Source organism: Coregonus clupeaformis, chromosome 30, assembly GCF_020615455.1.
Source record: "Coregonus clupeaformis isolate EN_2021a chromosome 30, ASM2061545v1, whole genome shotgun sequence".
In the NCBI taxonomy this organism is placed as follows: Eukaryota; Metazoa; Chordata; class Actinopteri; order Salmoniformes; family Salmonidae; genus Coregonus; species Coregonus clupeaformis.
The window spans coordinates 33,145,678-33,160,676 of NC_059221.1; the positions used below are offsets into that span (position 1 = coordinate 33,145,678).

General features: G+C 42.5%; 1 protein-coding gene across 3 annotated transcripts in view; it reads left to right on the forward strand.

Moving 5' to 3' along the window:
• The window catches only part of LOC121545394 (FYVE, RhoGEF and PH domain-containing protein 3), a 124,236-nt gene that overhangs the window by 93,537 nt on the left and 15,700 nt on the right, over nt 1-14,999 (forward strand). For all 3 annotated transcript variants that reach the window (XM_041855886.2, XM_041855888.2, XM_041855887.2), the window contains exons 6-10: nt 384-520; nt 11,793-11,949; nt 12,190-12,328; nt 13,066-13,124; nt 13,638-13,784. In XM_041855886.2, the coding sequence (XP_041711820.2) occupies nt 384-520; nt 11,793-11,949; nt 12,190-12,328; nt 13,066-13,124; nt 13,638-13,784 (639 nt within the window). The remainder of the gene's footprint in view (nt 1-383; nt 521-11,792; nt 11,950-12,189; nt 12,329-13,065; nt 13,125-13,637; nt 13,785-14,999) is intronic.

Consider the following 14,999-nt stretch of genomic DNA (forward strand, 5'->3'; position numbering starts at 1 on the left):
TTCCTATCATAGTAGAGATAAGTTTTTATTATTTGTTGTTGAGGGTGACATTCAAGTACATGACTACAGAGTGTATGGGTACAGACATTAGGCTAATCTCGGAGCTGCTTCCTGTTTTTGTCAAGCTTCTGCTCCTTCACGGTGGTACCGGTTGCCATGGAAATGCAGGTTCACACAGCCCCGTGGTTGGTTGACTGACAGGAAGGTGAAAGGTCATGGACCTGGTGTTGTCGAGAACAAACCATCATACACATCCCTCTGTAAAATAATATTAGGTCAAAGAGCCCATGGTTTGTTTTATCATTTATAGTAATGTAGTAAGTAAAGTTTCTGTGTGTTTAATATCTTAATCTTTTCTACCATTACTCTCCTGTTGTCTGTAGGTATTTTGCACTAAGCTGACAGAAGCTGGAATCCCTCATGACGTGATAACAGGGATCTTCTCCAACATCTCTTCCATCTACTGCTTCCACCACAAGTTCCTGCTCCCTGAGCTCAAGACACGCATCACCGGAGAATGGTGAGGAGACCAGGGCCAATGTCGCAAATAGGGTTTCAATAACATTCTATTAGCATTAGCAGTGGTAAGACTCCATGTGCAGTAGGATGCTTAGTTTTCCACAAACAACAGTTATGTGATGTTAGGTTTCAGATCTCTCTGTCTGTCTGTCTCTCTCTCTCTGTCTCTATCTCTCTGTCTCTCTCTCTCTTCATTACTGGATAGTGATAATGTGTGCAGTGAGTGTGTGTGCAGTCAGTGTGTGTTGGCCGCAGAACTCTGACAGCTGGGTTGCAGTGGGGGGTTGTTGCTGGGCAGTGGGGTGTGTTGGGTTGTGGGCGGAGGTGTGGGGTGTGTGTGTGTGTGTGTGCGTGTGCGAGTGCGTGTGCCAGGCTGGTAGAATGGGTGCTTTATCCGCTTGTCTTCATCTGCAGGGAGGAAATGTACCACAAGAGTGTGTGTGTGCCAATGCTAGTCTCTCTGTCTGGATATTATTGAGTCCTGCAGAAATTATGTAGAGGGATTCCACCTGTCGCATTCTGCACACATTATATAGGGTGTTCACCCATAAAATTATTAATTCATTCAAGGTTTATACAAATATGTCCATTCAATAGAAGATTCCATCAGAAAAACAAAAGTCCAAACCCCATATCTCTACCATATATGGTTCAAATGTTACCGACGATTTACTCTTAAGAATTTAGCATGTTTACAGTGAATGGAATGTCATCACAGGCATGATCAACAAGTGGTCACTGCTCTATAGAACTCTGTGGAGCTGCGCCGCGGCAGAACGGCGCTAACTTCGAACCTCAACTGACAAGCTAACTAGTGGCTGCAGGTTGTGAAAACATGGTATTTTTCTAAATGAAATCCGCTGAATACAAAACTATACTGAAGAAAAATATAAACACAACATGTAAAGTGTTAGTTACATGTTTCATGAGCTGAAATAAAAGATCCCAGAAATTTTCCATACACACAAAAAGCGTATTTCTCTCAAATTTTGCGCACACATTTGTTTACATCCCTGAGCATTTTTCCTTTGCCAAGATAATCCATCCTGACAGGTGTGGCATATGAAAAAGCTGATTAAACAGCATGATCATTACACATTGCTGGGACAATAAAAAAGGAGTATACTGAGGAGTATTTCTGTCTGTAATAAAATACTTTTGTGGGGAAAAACTCATTCTGATTGGCTGAGCTTGGCTCCTCAGTGGGTGGACCTGGCTCCCAAGTGGATGGGCCTATGCCCTCCCAAGCCCACCCAGGGCTGCGCCCCTGCCCAGCCATGTGAAATCCATAGATTATGGCCTAATGGATTTATTTCAATTGATTTCCTTATATGAACTGTACCTCAGTAAAACATTTTGAAATTGTTGCATGTTACGTTTATATTTTTGTTCAGTATAAATATTGACTAAATATATATTTATTTACAAAGCTAACAGACTGAATTTTAATATCCACCATCTGCGAAGACATTCTGTTCCTGTTTTCATTGTGTATTGCTGAGTCTTTCCCTTTAAAACACCATAGAAATGGCCCCTCTCAACGCAGATTGATCGCGGTTATAGGCAATGAAGGGAAAAAAACTCTAGACCACCTTTACTCCACACACAGAGATGCGTACAAAGCTCTCCCTCACCCTCCATTTGGCAAATCTGACCATAATTCTATCCTGATTCCTGCTTACAAACAAAAACTAAAGCAGGAAGCACCAGTGACTCGGTCAATAAAAAATTGGTCAGATGAAGCAGATGCTAAGCTACAGGACTGTTTTGCTTGCACAGACTGGAATATGTTCAGGGATTCTTCCAATGACATTGAGGAGTACACCACATCAGTCACTGACTTCATCAATAAGTGCATCGATGACGTCGTCCCCACAGTGACTGTACATACATACCCCAACCAGAAGCCATGGATTACAGGCAACATCCGCACTGAGCTAAAGGGTAGAGCTGCCGCTTTCAAGGAGCGGGACTCTAACCCGGACGCTTATAAGAAATCCCTCTATGCCCTCCAACGAACCATTAAACAGGCAAAGCGTCAATACAGGACTAAGATCGAATCGTACTACACCGGCTCCGACGCTCGTCGGATGTGGCAGGGCTTGCAAACTATTACAGACTACAAAGGGAAGCACAGCCGTGAGCTGCCCAGTGACACAAGCCTAGCAGACGAGCTAAATTACTTCTATGCTCGCTTCGATGCAAGTAACACTGAAGCATGCATGAGAGCATCAGCTGTTCCGCACAACTGTGATCACGCTCTCCGTAGCTGATGTGAGAAAGACCTTTAAACAGGTCAACATTCACAAGGCCGCAGGGCCAGACGGATTGCCAGGACGTGTACTCCGAGCATGCGCTGACCAACTGGCAAGTGTCTTCACTGACATTTCCAACCTCTCCCTGTCAGAGTCTGTAATACCAACATGTTTCAAGCAGACCACCATAGTCCCTGTGCCCAAGAACACTAAGGTAACCTGCCTAAATGACTACCGACCCGTAGCACTCACGTCTGTAGCCATGAAGTGCTTTGAAAGGCTGGTCATGGCTCACATCAACACCATTATCCCAGAAACCCTAGACCCACTCCAGTTTGCATACCGCCCCAACAGATCCACAGATGATGCAATCTCTATTGCGCTCCACACTGCCCTTTAACACCTGGACAAAAGGAACACCTATGTGAGAATGCTATTCATTGACTAAACTCAGTGTTCAACACCATAGTGCCCTCAAAGCTCATCACTAAGCTAAGGACCCTGGGACTAAACACCTCCCTCTGCAACTGGATCCTGGACTTCCTGACGGGCCACCCCCAGGTGGTAAGGGTAGGTAACAACACATCCGCCACGCTGATCCTCAACACGGGGGCCCCACAGGGGTGTGTGCTCAGTCCCCTCCTGTACTCCCTGTTCACTCATGACTGCATCGCCAGGCATGACTCCAACACCATCATTAAGTTTGCCGATGACACAACAGTGGTAGGCCTGATCACAGACAACGACGAGACAGCCTATAGGGAGGAGGTCAGAGACCTGGCCGTGTGGTGCCAGGACAACAACCTCTCCCTCAACGTGATCAAGACAAAGGAGATGATTGTGGACTACAGGAAAAAGAAGACGATGAGCACGCCCCCATTCTCATCGATGGGGCTGTAGTGGAGCAGGTTGAGAGCTTCAATTTCCTTGGTGTCCACATTATCAACAAACTAACATGGTCCAAGCACACCAAGACAGTCATGAAGAGGGCACGACAAAACCTATTCCCCCTAAGGAGACTGAAAAGATGACTGAAAAGATTTGGCATGGGTCCTCAGATCCTAAAAAGTTATACAGCTGCACCATCGAGAGCATCATGACTGGTTGCATCACAGCCTGGTATGGCAACTGCTCGGCCTCCGACCACAAGGCACTACAGAGGGTAGTGCGTGCGGCCCAGTTCATCACTGGGGCCAAGCTTCCTGCCTTCCAGGACCTCTATACCAGGCGGTGTCAGAGGAAGGCCCTAAAAATTGTCAAAGACTCCAGCCACCCTGGTCATAGACTGTTCTCTCTGCTACCGCACGGCAAGCGGTACCAGAGCGCCAAGTCTAGGTCCAAGAGGCTTCTAAACAGCTTCTACCCCCAACCCATAAGGCTCCTGAACATCTAGTCAAATGGCTACCCAGACTATTTGCATTGCCCTCCCCTCTTTTACACTGCTGCTACTCTCTGTTTATGATCTATGCATAGTCACTTTAATAACTCTACCTACATGTACATATTACCTCAATTACCGCCTCGCTCTTGTTATTTTTACTGCTGCTCTTTAATTACTTGTTAATTTTATTTTGTATAATTTTTTTGTGTTTTTTGGGGGGGGTATTTATTCTTAAAACTGCATTGTTGGTTAAGGGCTTGTAAGTAAGCATTTCACTGTAAGGTCTAAAAGTATGTGGACACCTGCTCATCGAACATCTCATTCCAAAATCATGGGCATTAATATGGAGTTGGTCCCCCCTTTCCTGCTATAACTGCCTCCACTCTTTTGGGAAGGCTTTCCACTAGATGTTGGAACATTGCTGCAGGGACTTGCTTCCATTCAGCCACAAGAGCATTAGTGAGGTCGGGCACTGATGTTGGGTGATTAGGCCTGGCTCGTAGTCGGCGTTCCAATTCATCCAAAAGGTGTTCAATGGGGTTGAGATCAGGGCTCTGTGCAGGGCAGTCAAGTTCTTCCACACCGATCTCGACAAACCGTTTCTGTATGGACCTTGCTTTGTGCAAGGGGGCATTGTCATGCTGAAACAGGAAAGGGCCTTCCCCAAAGTGTTGCCATTAAGATGGAAGCACAGAATCATCTAGAATGTAATTGTATGCTGTAGCGTTTAGATTTCCCTTCACTGGAACTAAGAGGCCTAGACCGAATCATGAAAAACAGCCCCAGACCATTATTCCTCCTCCACCAAACTTTACAGTTGGCACTATGCATTGGGGCAGGTAGTGTTCTCCTGGCATCCGCCAAACCTAGATTTGTCCATCTGACTGCCAGATGGTGAAGCGTGATTCATCACTGCAGAGAACGTGTTTCCACTGCTCCAGAGTCCAATGGCGGCGAGCTTTACACCACTCCAGCCAACGCTTGGCATTGCGCATGGTGATCTTAGGCTTGTGTGTAGCTTCTCGGCCATGGAAACCCATTTCATGAAGCTCCCAACGAACAGTTCCTGTACTGACGTTGCTTCCAGAGGCAGTTTGGAACTCGGTAGTGAGGGTTGCAACCTGAGGACAGATGATTTTTACACGCTACTCGCTTCAGCACTGTGTGGCCTACCACTTCGCTGAGCCGTTGTTTTCATGTATTTTTTATTTTTTATTTTTTTTATTGAATATTAAAACATACAATATACTTGCAGTAACGCCGCTCAACATTTACATTACATTCAGTCATCTAATAGTCTTCCATCCAGAGTGACCCACAGAAGCAACCAAGATCAACACCCTGCTCAAGGGCACGTCGACAGATCTCCCACAAGGTCAAAAACGGGGACCCGAACCAGCGACCTATCAGCCACCAGCCCAAGCTCCCAACCGCCAGGCCACCAGCCCTCCAAGATCCTCCCCACAGTTCCCCGAGAGCTGCCCCTCAACCATCCGAGACCACCCCCCCTACAGTCCGTCCACTCCGAGAATTGTTTTAAATAATAAAACATTTTTTATTCCATCCCCAAAATTAACAAAAGAGATAAAAGACAAAGTAAAACAGAAAACAACAATGCAAAAAAATAAAGACATCAAGGACAACAAAATTCAGAACAAAAAGCCAACTGAATACATTTGAGTGCATGTATGGCACTGTTTACATGTATGTGATAATAATAATAATTATTATTATGTGTGTCCGTGTATGTGCACGTTTGAATGAGAGTGTGTGTATATGCATGTGTTCAAACACCTGCGCGGCATCAGCCTCAGGCAAACAAGCATTAGATGTAAGAACGTTGCCCCTCAGTGTCATTCAAACTTATTTTTTGTTATGTTTTATTTTGACTTTATTTTTGTACTTTTATCTTTGACTGTCATTCTATCCCCCGCCCAGCAACTCCACTCCCACTTGTCTCCAATTCCACATCCCAACCATCAGCTTCCCTCAGCCCATCTATCTAATCGAATAGAATCCACAGATTGCGAGTTGAAGATAAATAATTTTACTAAGAGTATTAGTATATTAGTAATTGACTGACCAGGTCTCTCCAGATCTCCCAACAATGCTATTTCTAGGGTCAATTTTAGATTAATGTTATGCTTTTTTTTGTGTGAAAATTGTCCAAACAGATACGCAAGGTAGACGGACCAAATAATGATGATCCACACTTCTTTGACAATATATATAATAAATGATCAACCCTGCAAGCAATTCAAGACTCTATTATTATGGTGGGAGATTATAATACAGTTTTAAATAGCTCAATGGACCGTAAAGGAAATCACACTACAAAACAATCACCCTCATGCTCTTAAGGAAATCGTGAATGTCATGGCTACATTAGAACTAGTAAATCTCCTTTTTCACTGCTGCAGATTCAAGACTGTCTGTTAACCACATTATGGCTGTCATTATAAAACTAGCGTGTCTTTGGCAGCCGTACAGAAAATACAATGCATCCGTCATAAAATGACCCGATACCTTTGGGGTTCTGATGGCACTGAGGCTGGTCTGTTCTGAAATGAGGCTTTCGGTCTGTCTACAAGGGCGCCTGTAGGAAGTCGATGATATCCGAGGCTGCCATCACCTCTTCAGTTTGGCGCTGCAGTCTGGTGTCAGTCTATGTGAACTGCCCTCACCCCATCCCTCAGGTGTGCTGCAGTCTGGTTGGTCAGTCTGAGACCACATGACCTGTAGCCTACGGCCCAGACTCCTCCATCACACACAGCCCTCTGGTTCCATAGAGAGGTGGAGGGGCTTCCCACCATAATGGCTGCCCATCCTGTGTTTTCTCTTGACGTGTTGCGGTGCAGAATCAGGTTGCTGACCTACTCCCAACATGTTCTCCAGACCCTGAAGGGCAGGTTACTGCCTATAGCTGTTAACCGTGTGGTCGGTGTATCAAACTAAGCAGCTCATTCGCGAGACCCTGAATATTGTATTGAATTTGAAGAGATTAGTATGAAAATGTATGTAAGTCGCTCTGGATAAGAGCGTCTGCTAAATGACAAATGTAATGTAATGTAGATATATGGAGGTTTCATTATCAGGATCTAGTGAGATATACATGGCGGAGACTCAATCAAGCTAGTCGTCTTGACTTCTTTCTTATGTCATTCTCGTTGGCACCAAAAGTTTATAAAGTGTTGATAGGGGACAGAATGCGGTCGGACCATCATATAATTGGCATATACATTACTCTTACTGAATTTCCACGTGGGTGAGAATATGGGACATTTAATCATAGCCTATTGGATGATAACTTGTTTTTAACTAGGACAGAGGAATTTATAACTGATTTTTTCCGACATAACATAGGTACAGCAAATCCCCTTATTGAATGGGACACCTTTAAATGTGCCTTTAGAGGCCATGCAATTCAGTACTCATCTCGAAAACAAAAGCAATTTAGGTCAAAAGAGTCCATACTAACAAAGGAAATAGAAGGTCTAACAGAACAGATAGATAGCAATAAAAACTGTAACATTGAGGCTCAGAATAAATTAGAGGAAAAACAAAAAGAAATGGAGAAACTTATTCAAGAAAGATCAAGTGTCATATATTATAAAAATAAAGCAAACTGGATGGAATATGGGGAAAAATGCATCAAATAATTTTTTCATCTTCAACATAGGAATGCTACCAAAAATAATTTACTGAAACTGGTTACAAATGTCACCCATGATTCACCAAATTATATTTTGAAGGAGGAAACAAAGTACTTTAAGCATATGTTTTCGTTTCAGTCGCCTCCATCTCCTCTAACTGAAGCTAATTGTAGATATTTTTATTCTATTGATAATGTAAAATTAACAGCCATACAGAAAGACTCATGTGAAGGTGAAATTACAGAGGAGGAACTTCTGGATGCAATTAAAGACTTTAAGTCCGGGAAAACTCCAGGGTTGGATGGCATACCAGTTGAGGTATACCAAACCTTAAACTGGCCTATTTATATAATGAATATGAATTCGGAGGACAGAAATTATTAAATGTTAAATCATTAGACCTATCACTAAAAGCTTCAGTCATACAAAAGTTATACTTAAATCCAAACTGGTTCTCTAGCAAATTAGTAAGATTGTCTCACCCAATGTTCAAGAATGGCCTTTTTCCCTTTATTCAGATTACAACCTCTCATTTTCAGTTATTTGAAAAGGAAATAATCTCCCAAATATCACTATTTCTAAAACAAACCATAGAAAGTTGGTTGCAATTTCAATTGAATCCTCCAGAAAACGACAGAACAAAGAATGCAACAAAAATATACTAATTGATAAAAAAGCTTCTTTTATTTGACAAATGTTTTAAAAAGGTATCATCTTCGTAACTTATATCACCGGTAGGACTGGTGGAGTTATGTCTCACATGCAGCTAACAAAAACATATGGAAATGTCTGCTCTACCCAAAATTACAACCAAATAATTGCAGCATTACCGCAAAAATGGAAGAGGAAAGTGGAAGGGGGAAAAAGTAAGGAACTTGTCTGTCGGCTTTGCATTTTTTATTTATTTTTTTATTTCACCTTTATTTAACCAGGTAAGCCAGTTGAGAACAAGTTCTCATTTACAACTGCGACCTGGCCAAGATAAAGCAAAGCAGTGCGATAAAAACAACAACACAGAGTTACATATGGGGTAAAACAAAACATAAAGTCAAAAATTGAAAGAACATAATTGGTTAAAGAAAACTGTGATAAATAAAAAAGTATACCAGTTTCATTTAAGGAACAAAGGATTGACAGCCGTCCCATATAGATTGCAAAATAGTTGGGAAGAGATTTTTGACGTACCGATCACGACCATGGCGTAGTGTTTATGAACTGATACGCAAAACGACGCCGGATTCAAAACTTAGAATTTTTCCATTTTAATTATTATATACAATTCTTGCTACCAATATAATGTTATTTATATGGGGGATACAATCTTCCCAGCTCTGCAGATTTTGCTGCGAAGAGACAGAATCATTAGATCATTTGTTTTGGTACTGTCCATTTGTAGCTTGTTTTTGGACACAGGTCCAGGAATGGCTAAAGGATTGCAATATTTACCTGGAGCTAACCCTGCAGATAGCATTACTGGGTGATCTGAAAAGTCATAGTCAATCGATCAATAATATAATAATACTTTTACCAAAAATATATATTTTCAGAACTTTTGTAAAACATCATAGTACAGTTGAAAAATATATGGCAAATACAAATCCAATATGGATGGTGTTAAGAGATAGATGGGTGGTGTTGAATGGAGTTGAAGGATGGGACTAATAACAACTAACAACAACTAATAACAACAAGATAACTAATAATGTAAGCATACTGTGTCCATAATAAGTATATAGGTTATAGGTTGAGAGGTTTTGTGAAAGAGCACAGTTAGAAAGATATGGCATATAGAAGCAAACCGGATGGACATCATGAAAATGATCGGAGAGGTTGAGGAAGTTCAGGTGTAAAAACAAACAAAATATAATTATTGTAAAATTGACTGTGTCCATAAAATGTATATAGTATGTATAAGCTGGAAGTAGAGGCCTAAGCATTATTGTTCACTAGTTTAATTAGGGAAGGGGTGATGGGGTTGGAAAGTAATAAAGGGAAATATTTTTTTTTAAAGGATATGTATATGTATGTGTATATATGTATGTATGTACAGTGAGGGAAAAAAAGTATTTGATCCCCTGCTGATTTTGTACGTTTGCCCACTGACAAAGAAATGATCAGGCTATAATTTTAATGGTAGGTTTATTTGAACAGTGAGAGACAGAATAACAACAAAGAAATCCAGAAAAAACGCATGTCAAAAATGTTATAAATTGATTTGCATTTTAATGAGGGAAATAAGTATTTGACCCCCTCTCAATCAGAAAGATTTCTGGCTCCCATGTGTCTTTTATACAGGTAACGAGCTGAGATTAGGAGCACACTCTTAAAGGGAGTGCTCCTAATCTCAGTTTGTTACCTGTATAAAAGACACCTGTCCACAGAAGCAATCAATCAATCAGATTCCAAACTCTCCACCATGGCCAAGACCAAAGAGCTCTCCAAGGATGTCAGGGACAAGATTGTAGACCTACACAAGGCTGGAATGGCTACAAGACCATCGCCAAGCAGCTTGGTGAGAAGGTGACAACAGTTGGTGCGATTATTCGCAAATGGAAGAAACACTAAATAACTGTCAATCTCCCTCGGCCTGGGGCTCCATGCAAGATCTCACCTCGTGGAGTTGCAATGATCATGAGAACGGTGAGGAATCAGCCCAGAACTACACGGGAGGATCTTGTCAATGATCTCAAAGCAGCTGGGACCATAGTCACCGAGAAAACAATTGGTAACACACTACGCTGTGAAGGACTGAAATCCTGCAGCGCCTGCAAGGTCCCCCTGCTCAAGAAAGCACATATACAGGGCCATCGGAAGTTTGCCAATGAACATCTGAATGATTCAGAGGAGAACTGGGTGAAAGTGTTGTGGTCAGATGAGACCAAAATCGAGCTCTTTGGCATCAACTCAACTCGCCGTGTTTGGAGGAGGAGGAATGCTGCCTATGACCCCAAGAACACCATCCCCACCGTCAAACATGGAGGTGGAAACATTATGCTTTGGGGGTGTTTTTCTGCTAAGGGGACAGGACAACTTCACCGCATCAAAGGGATGATGGACGGGGCCATGTACCGTCAAATCTTGGGTGAGAACGTCCTTCCCTCAGCCAGGGCATTGAAAATGGGTCGTGGATGGGTATTCCAGCATGACAATGACCCAAAACACATGGCCAAGGCAACAAAGGAGTGGCTCAAGAAGAAGCACATTAAGGTCCTGGAGTGGCCTAGCCAGTCTCCAGACCTTAATCCCATAGAAAATCTGTGGAGGGAGCTGAAGGTTCGAGTTGCCAAACGTCAGCCTCGAAACCTTAATGACTTGGAGAAGATCTGCAAAGAGGAGTGGAACAAAATCCCTCCTGAGATGTGTGTAAACCTGGTGGCAAACTACAAGAAACGTCTGACCTCTGTTATTGCCAACAAGGGTTTTGCCACCAAGTACTAAGTAATGTTTTGCAGAGGGGTCAAATACTTATTTCCCTCATTAAAATGCAAATTAATTTATAACATTTTTTACATGCGTTTTTCTGGATTTTGTTGTTGTTATTCTGTCTCTCACTGTTCAATTAAACCTACCATTACATTTATAGACTGATCCTGTCTTTGTCAGTGGGCAAACGTACAAAATCAGCAGGGGATCAAATACTTTTTTCCCCTCACTGATATATATATATATATATATATATATATATATATATATATATATATATATATATATATATATATATTTGCACAAAAAAACATTGGAAGTGATGCAGACAATTACATTGATGGAAGTTACAATCTATCTGCAATATTAAAGCTGATCTACCCCCTAAAAAATTTCAGGAAAAAAACTAATATATAAACAAAAAAAATCAACATAAAAAAAAACTTCAGAGTACATTGCAAACATATGTGTTCAGAGTACATACACACATGAAAATCTACCATGAGAGTTTAGAGCGTTGACTTAGTTTTAAGCCGTGTGTGTGTGTTTTCTGTGTGTTAGGGACTCAAACCCGCGTATAGGAGACATCCTCCAGAAGCTGGCTCCCTTTATGAAGATGTATGGAGAGTACGTGAAGAACTTTGACCGTGCTATGGACCTGGTCAACACCTGGAGCCAACGGTCATCACAGTTCAAGAGTGTGGTCCAGAATATACAAGTAAGTGTGTGCGTGTGAGGCTCATAATAATGGCTGGAACTGCGCGAATGGAATGGCATCAAAAACATAGAAACCATGTGTTTGATGTGTATTAGATACTATTCCACTGATTCCACTCCAGCCATTACCACCAGCCCATCCTCCCGTCCTGTGAATGTATGGTAAAGTATGTCTTAATGTGTAGTGTACCTACAGTGCAGTAGGCCTATTGACAGTACTGTGTGTGTTGTATCTCTACAGAAGCAGGATGTTTGTGGGAACCTGACTCTGCAGCACCACATGTTGGAGCCTGTTCAGAGGATCCCTCGCTATGAACTCCTGCTCAAGGACTATCTGAAGAAACTACCTGACGATGCACTGGACAGGAAGGACACAGAGAGTACGTCTATGTGTCTGTCTGCCTGTCTGTCTGTGTCCGTCCAAATGTCTGTCTGTTTGTCTGTTTTTCTGTCTGTCAGTTTGTCTGTCTGTCCCTCACTACCCTTCCTAAACTAGGGCCCATACTAGCCACTACAAGCTCCATGTCTTGTGACCTTACTATAACCTTGTACTGTACATTGTCCCTGTTTGAAGGAGCGTCTAGGTAAAGCCTACATAACCCAGTGTTGTGGGTCAGTAGTCTATCTCTGTGAGGACCTGCTCTCCTAGGCCTGGTCATGTAGAGGGGAATGTCAGCTCTGTTTATGTAGTTCATGATTAAGATGGATGCTGCAGGTGCACTCCCACGTTAGTGCTCTGTTCCTCTGGCTTACAGTCACTTTAATGCAGTGTGTGCTAATGAGTGTGTGTGTGTGTCTGTGTGTGCGCGTGTGCTTAATGTAGAATGTGTGTGTCTTTGATGTTGGGTAATGTACATGAATGGTATGCGAGGCCTAACACTTTGTCTCCCTGTCTGTGTAACATAAACACACACTTTTAGGTGTTCATTGTGTGTGTTTGATGTATGGTAATTTACAATAGGCCCATAGTCTGATGATGCACAGGCTGGCTGCAGTGAAAGGTTGGACACTAGCCGATTTCTAACCGAGTATTCAGTTTGCCAAATGTAGGTCTGATGCATAGTTATGTAGAGGTTGTGCAGACAGGTCTAACAGTCTGTCTGTGTTTGTTTTACAGAGGCATTGGAGCTCATTTCCACAGCAGCCAACCATTCCAATGCTGCCATCAGGAAAATGGTACAATTCTGCATTCTTCTGTTTGGAGTCCTCTGTTCCCTCCCTCTCAATCACTTTGAAACACCCTGTCTCTCTTTCGGTTTTCAAGGTGATGGTGCTGTAGCTCGCAACAGTGTATGAGGGAGGGAAGGAAGGAAGGAAGGAAGGAAGGAAGGAAGGAAGGAAGGAAGGAAGGAAGGAAGGAAGGAGAGGTAGCAAGGGAGGGAGAGAAGGAGGGCGGTATGGAGGGAAGAAGGGAGGTTGTGAGGGCCCTGGTTGGTTTAGTACAGACAGGAAGCTGCTGTTTCCTGCCACTAGTTTCACAGCCTGCGGAAGAGTGACGGCTGTCTCTCTGACACACACACAGTCACACTTCTGCCCTCTGGTGTGGCTTGTCCTCTATCGTGTCTAATGCGGCCTCAACCGTTTTTGTTCAATAGCTTCCTGTTTTTGGCTCCACTGACTTATATTTATGTATCGTTTTATCTTGTTCTATCTGCTCTCTGTGTGTTTCTCATCTATGGTGTTCCTCAGGAGAAGATGAACAAACTGCTTGAGGTCTATGAGAGACTGGGGGGAGAGGAGGACATTGTGAACCCAGCCAACGAACTCATCAAGGAGGGACACATCAAGAAGATGTCTGCCAAGAATGGGACGGCCCAGGACCGATACCTCTACCTGGTGAGTGGCAAGAGGAGCTGGAATGGAGAACATGTGTAGGAATGGGATTACTATATGTGACCGACCGCCTCGATTCGGTCTTATGTAGCAACATTTGAAATTGTGTTTTTTACATTGGATAAAAGTAGAGACTCAGAGCTAGAAAATTGTATATCATACACTGCACTTGAGGAACAATGGAAAAGTAATTCTGCTTTGAAAGTTGATAAACTTGTAACCCCACTTTTGAGAAAATGGCCCTTGAATGTTTTGGTACACCTACTGGAGAGCTCTTCTTTGTCTACACCCATTCAGCATCGTTCACACCCTCTTAAGCCTTAGCCCCACCCAAATACAATAGATGGCCGTAATCACCCCCAGACACACCTGGCTAATTTGATGGGTCATGTAATAATCCGGCCGAAGTGGAGTCTTTTGTTTACAGATGTAGCTAGCTAGGTAGCTAGCTAAACAATGAACCGGCATAATCCCAACTCATACTACTACCAATATAAAACATTGTCATAACTGTAGTATGAATCTGCAGGTAGCTAAAGCTAACAAACTAGGTTCAATGTTACCTAGCTAACATTAGGCTAGAACTAGCAATGTAAATGGATTTCTGATTCGAATAATATTACTACACAGATCATACACGTAACTACTTGTTAGATATTACTGCACTGTCGGAGCTAGAAGCACAAGCATTTCGCTACACCCACTATAACATCTACTAAACACGTGTATGTGACAAATAAAATGTGATTTGATTTGATTTAATGTTAGCTAGCGAGCCAGCAAGCTAACGTTTGATAGCTAACTAACAGTACGCTTTAACTTGCAATAAAAACGACTTTCTGACTAAATTAGAAACTTATATCTGAAAATGAAGCTAGACTCTTACCCATATACATGGATGAACGCTTCACGGCAGACTGGAACCATTTAACTCTGTTTTGTTTGGGCAGCGTTGTGTCAAGTCACTCTGGTTCACACTGACCATGGCGTGTGCAGAAAGTAGCCCATCCATTTTGTAGTACTCGATGGCTAACATTATATCTTTCAAAAACAGCGCGGTAGAAAGGATTGTCAACACATACTGAACAGCTCACTAACACGAATCTCAGATATTTATTATGAAACGGGGCAGGCAAACAGCAGGTCAAGGGCAGGCAGAGGTCAGTAATCCAAGGCAGAGTCAATCAGGGACAGAACGGCAGGCAGGCAGAATGGTCA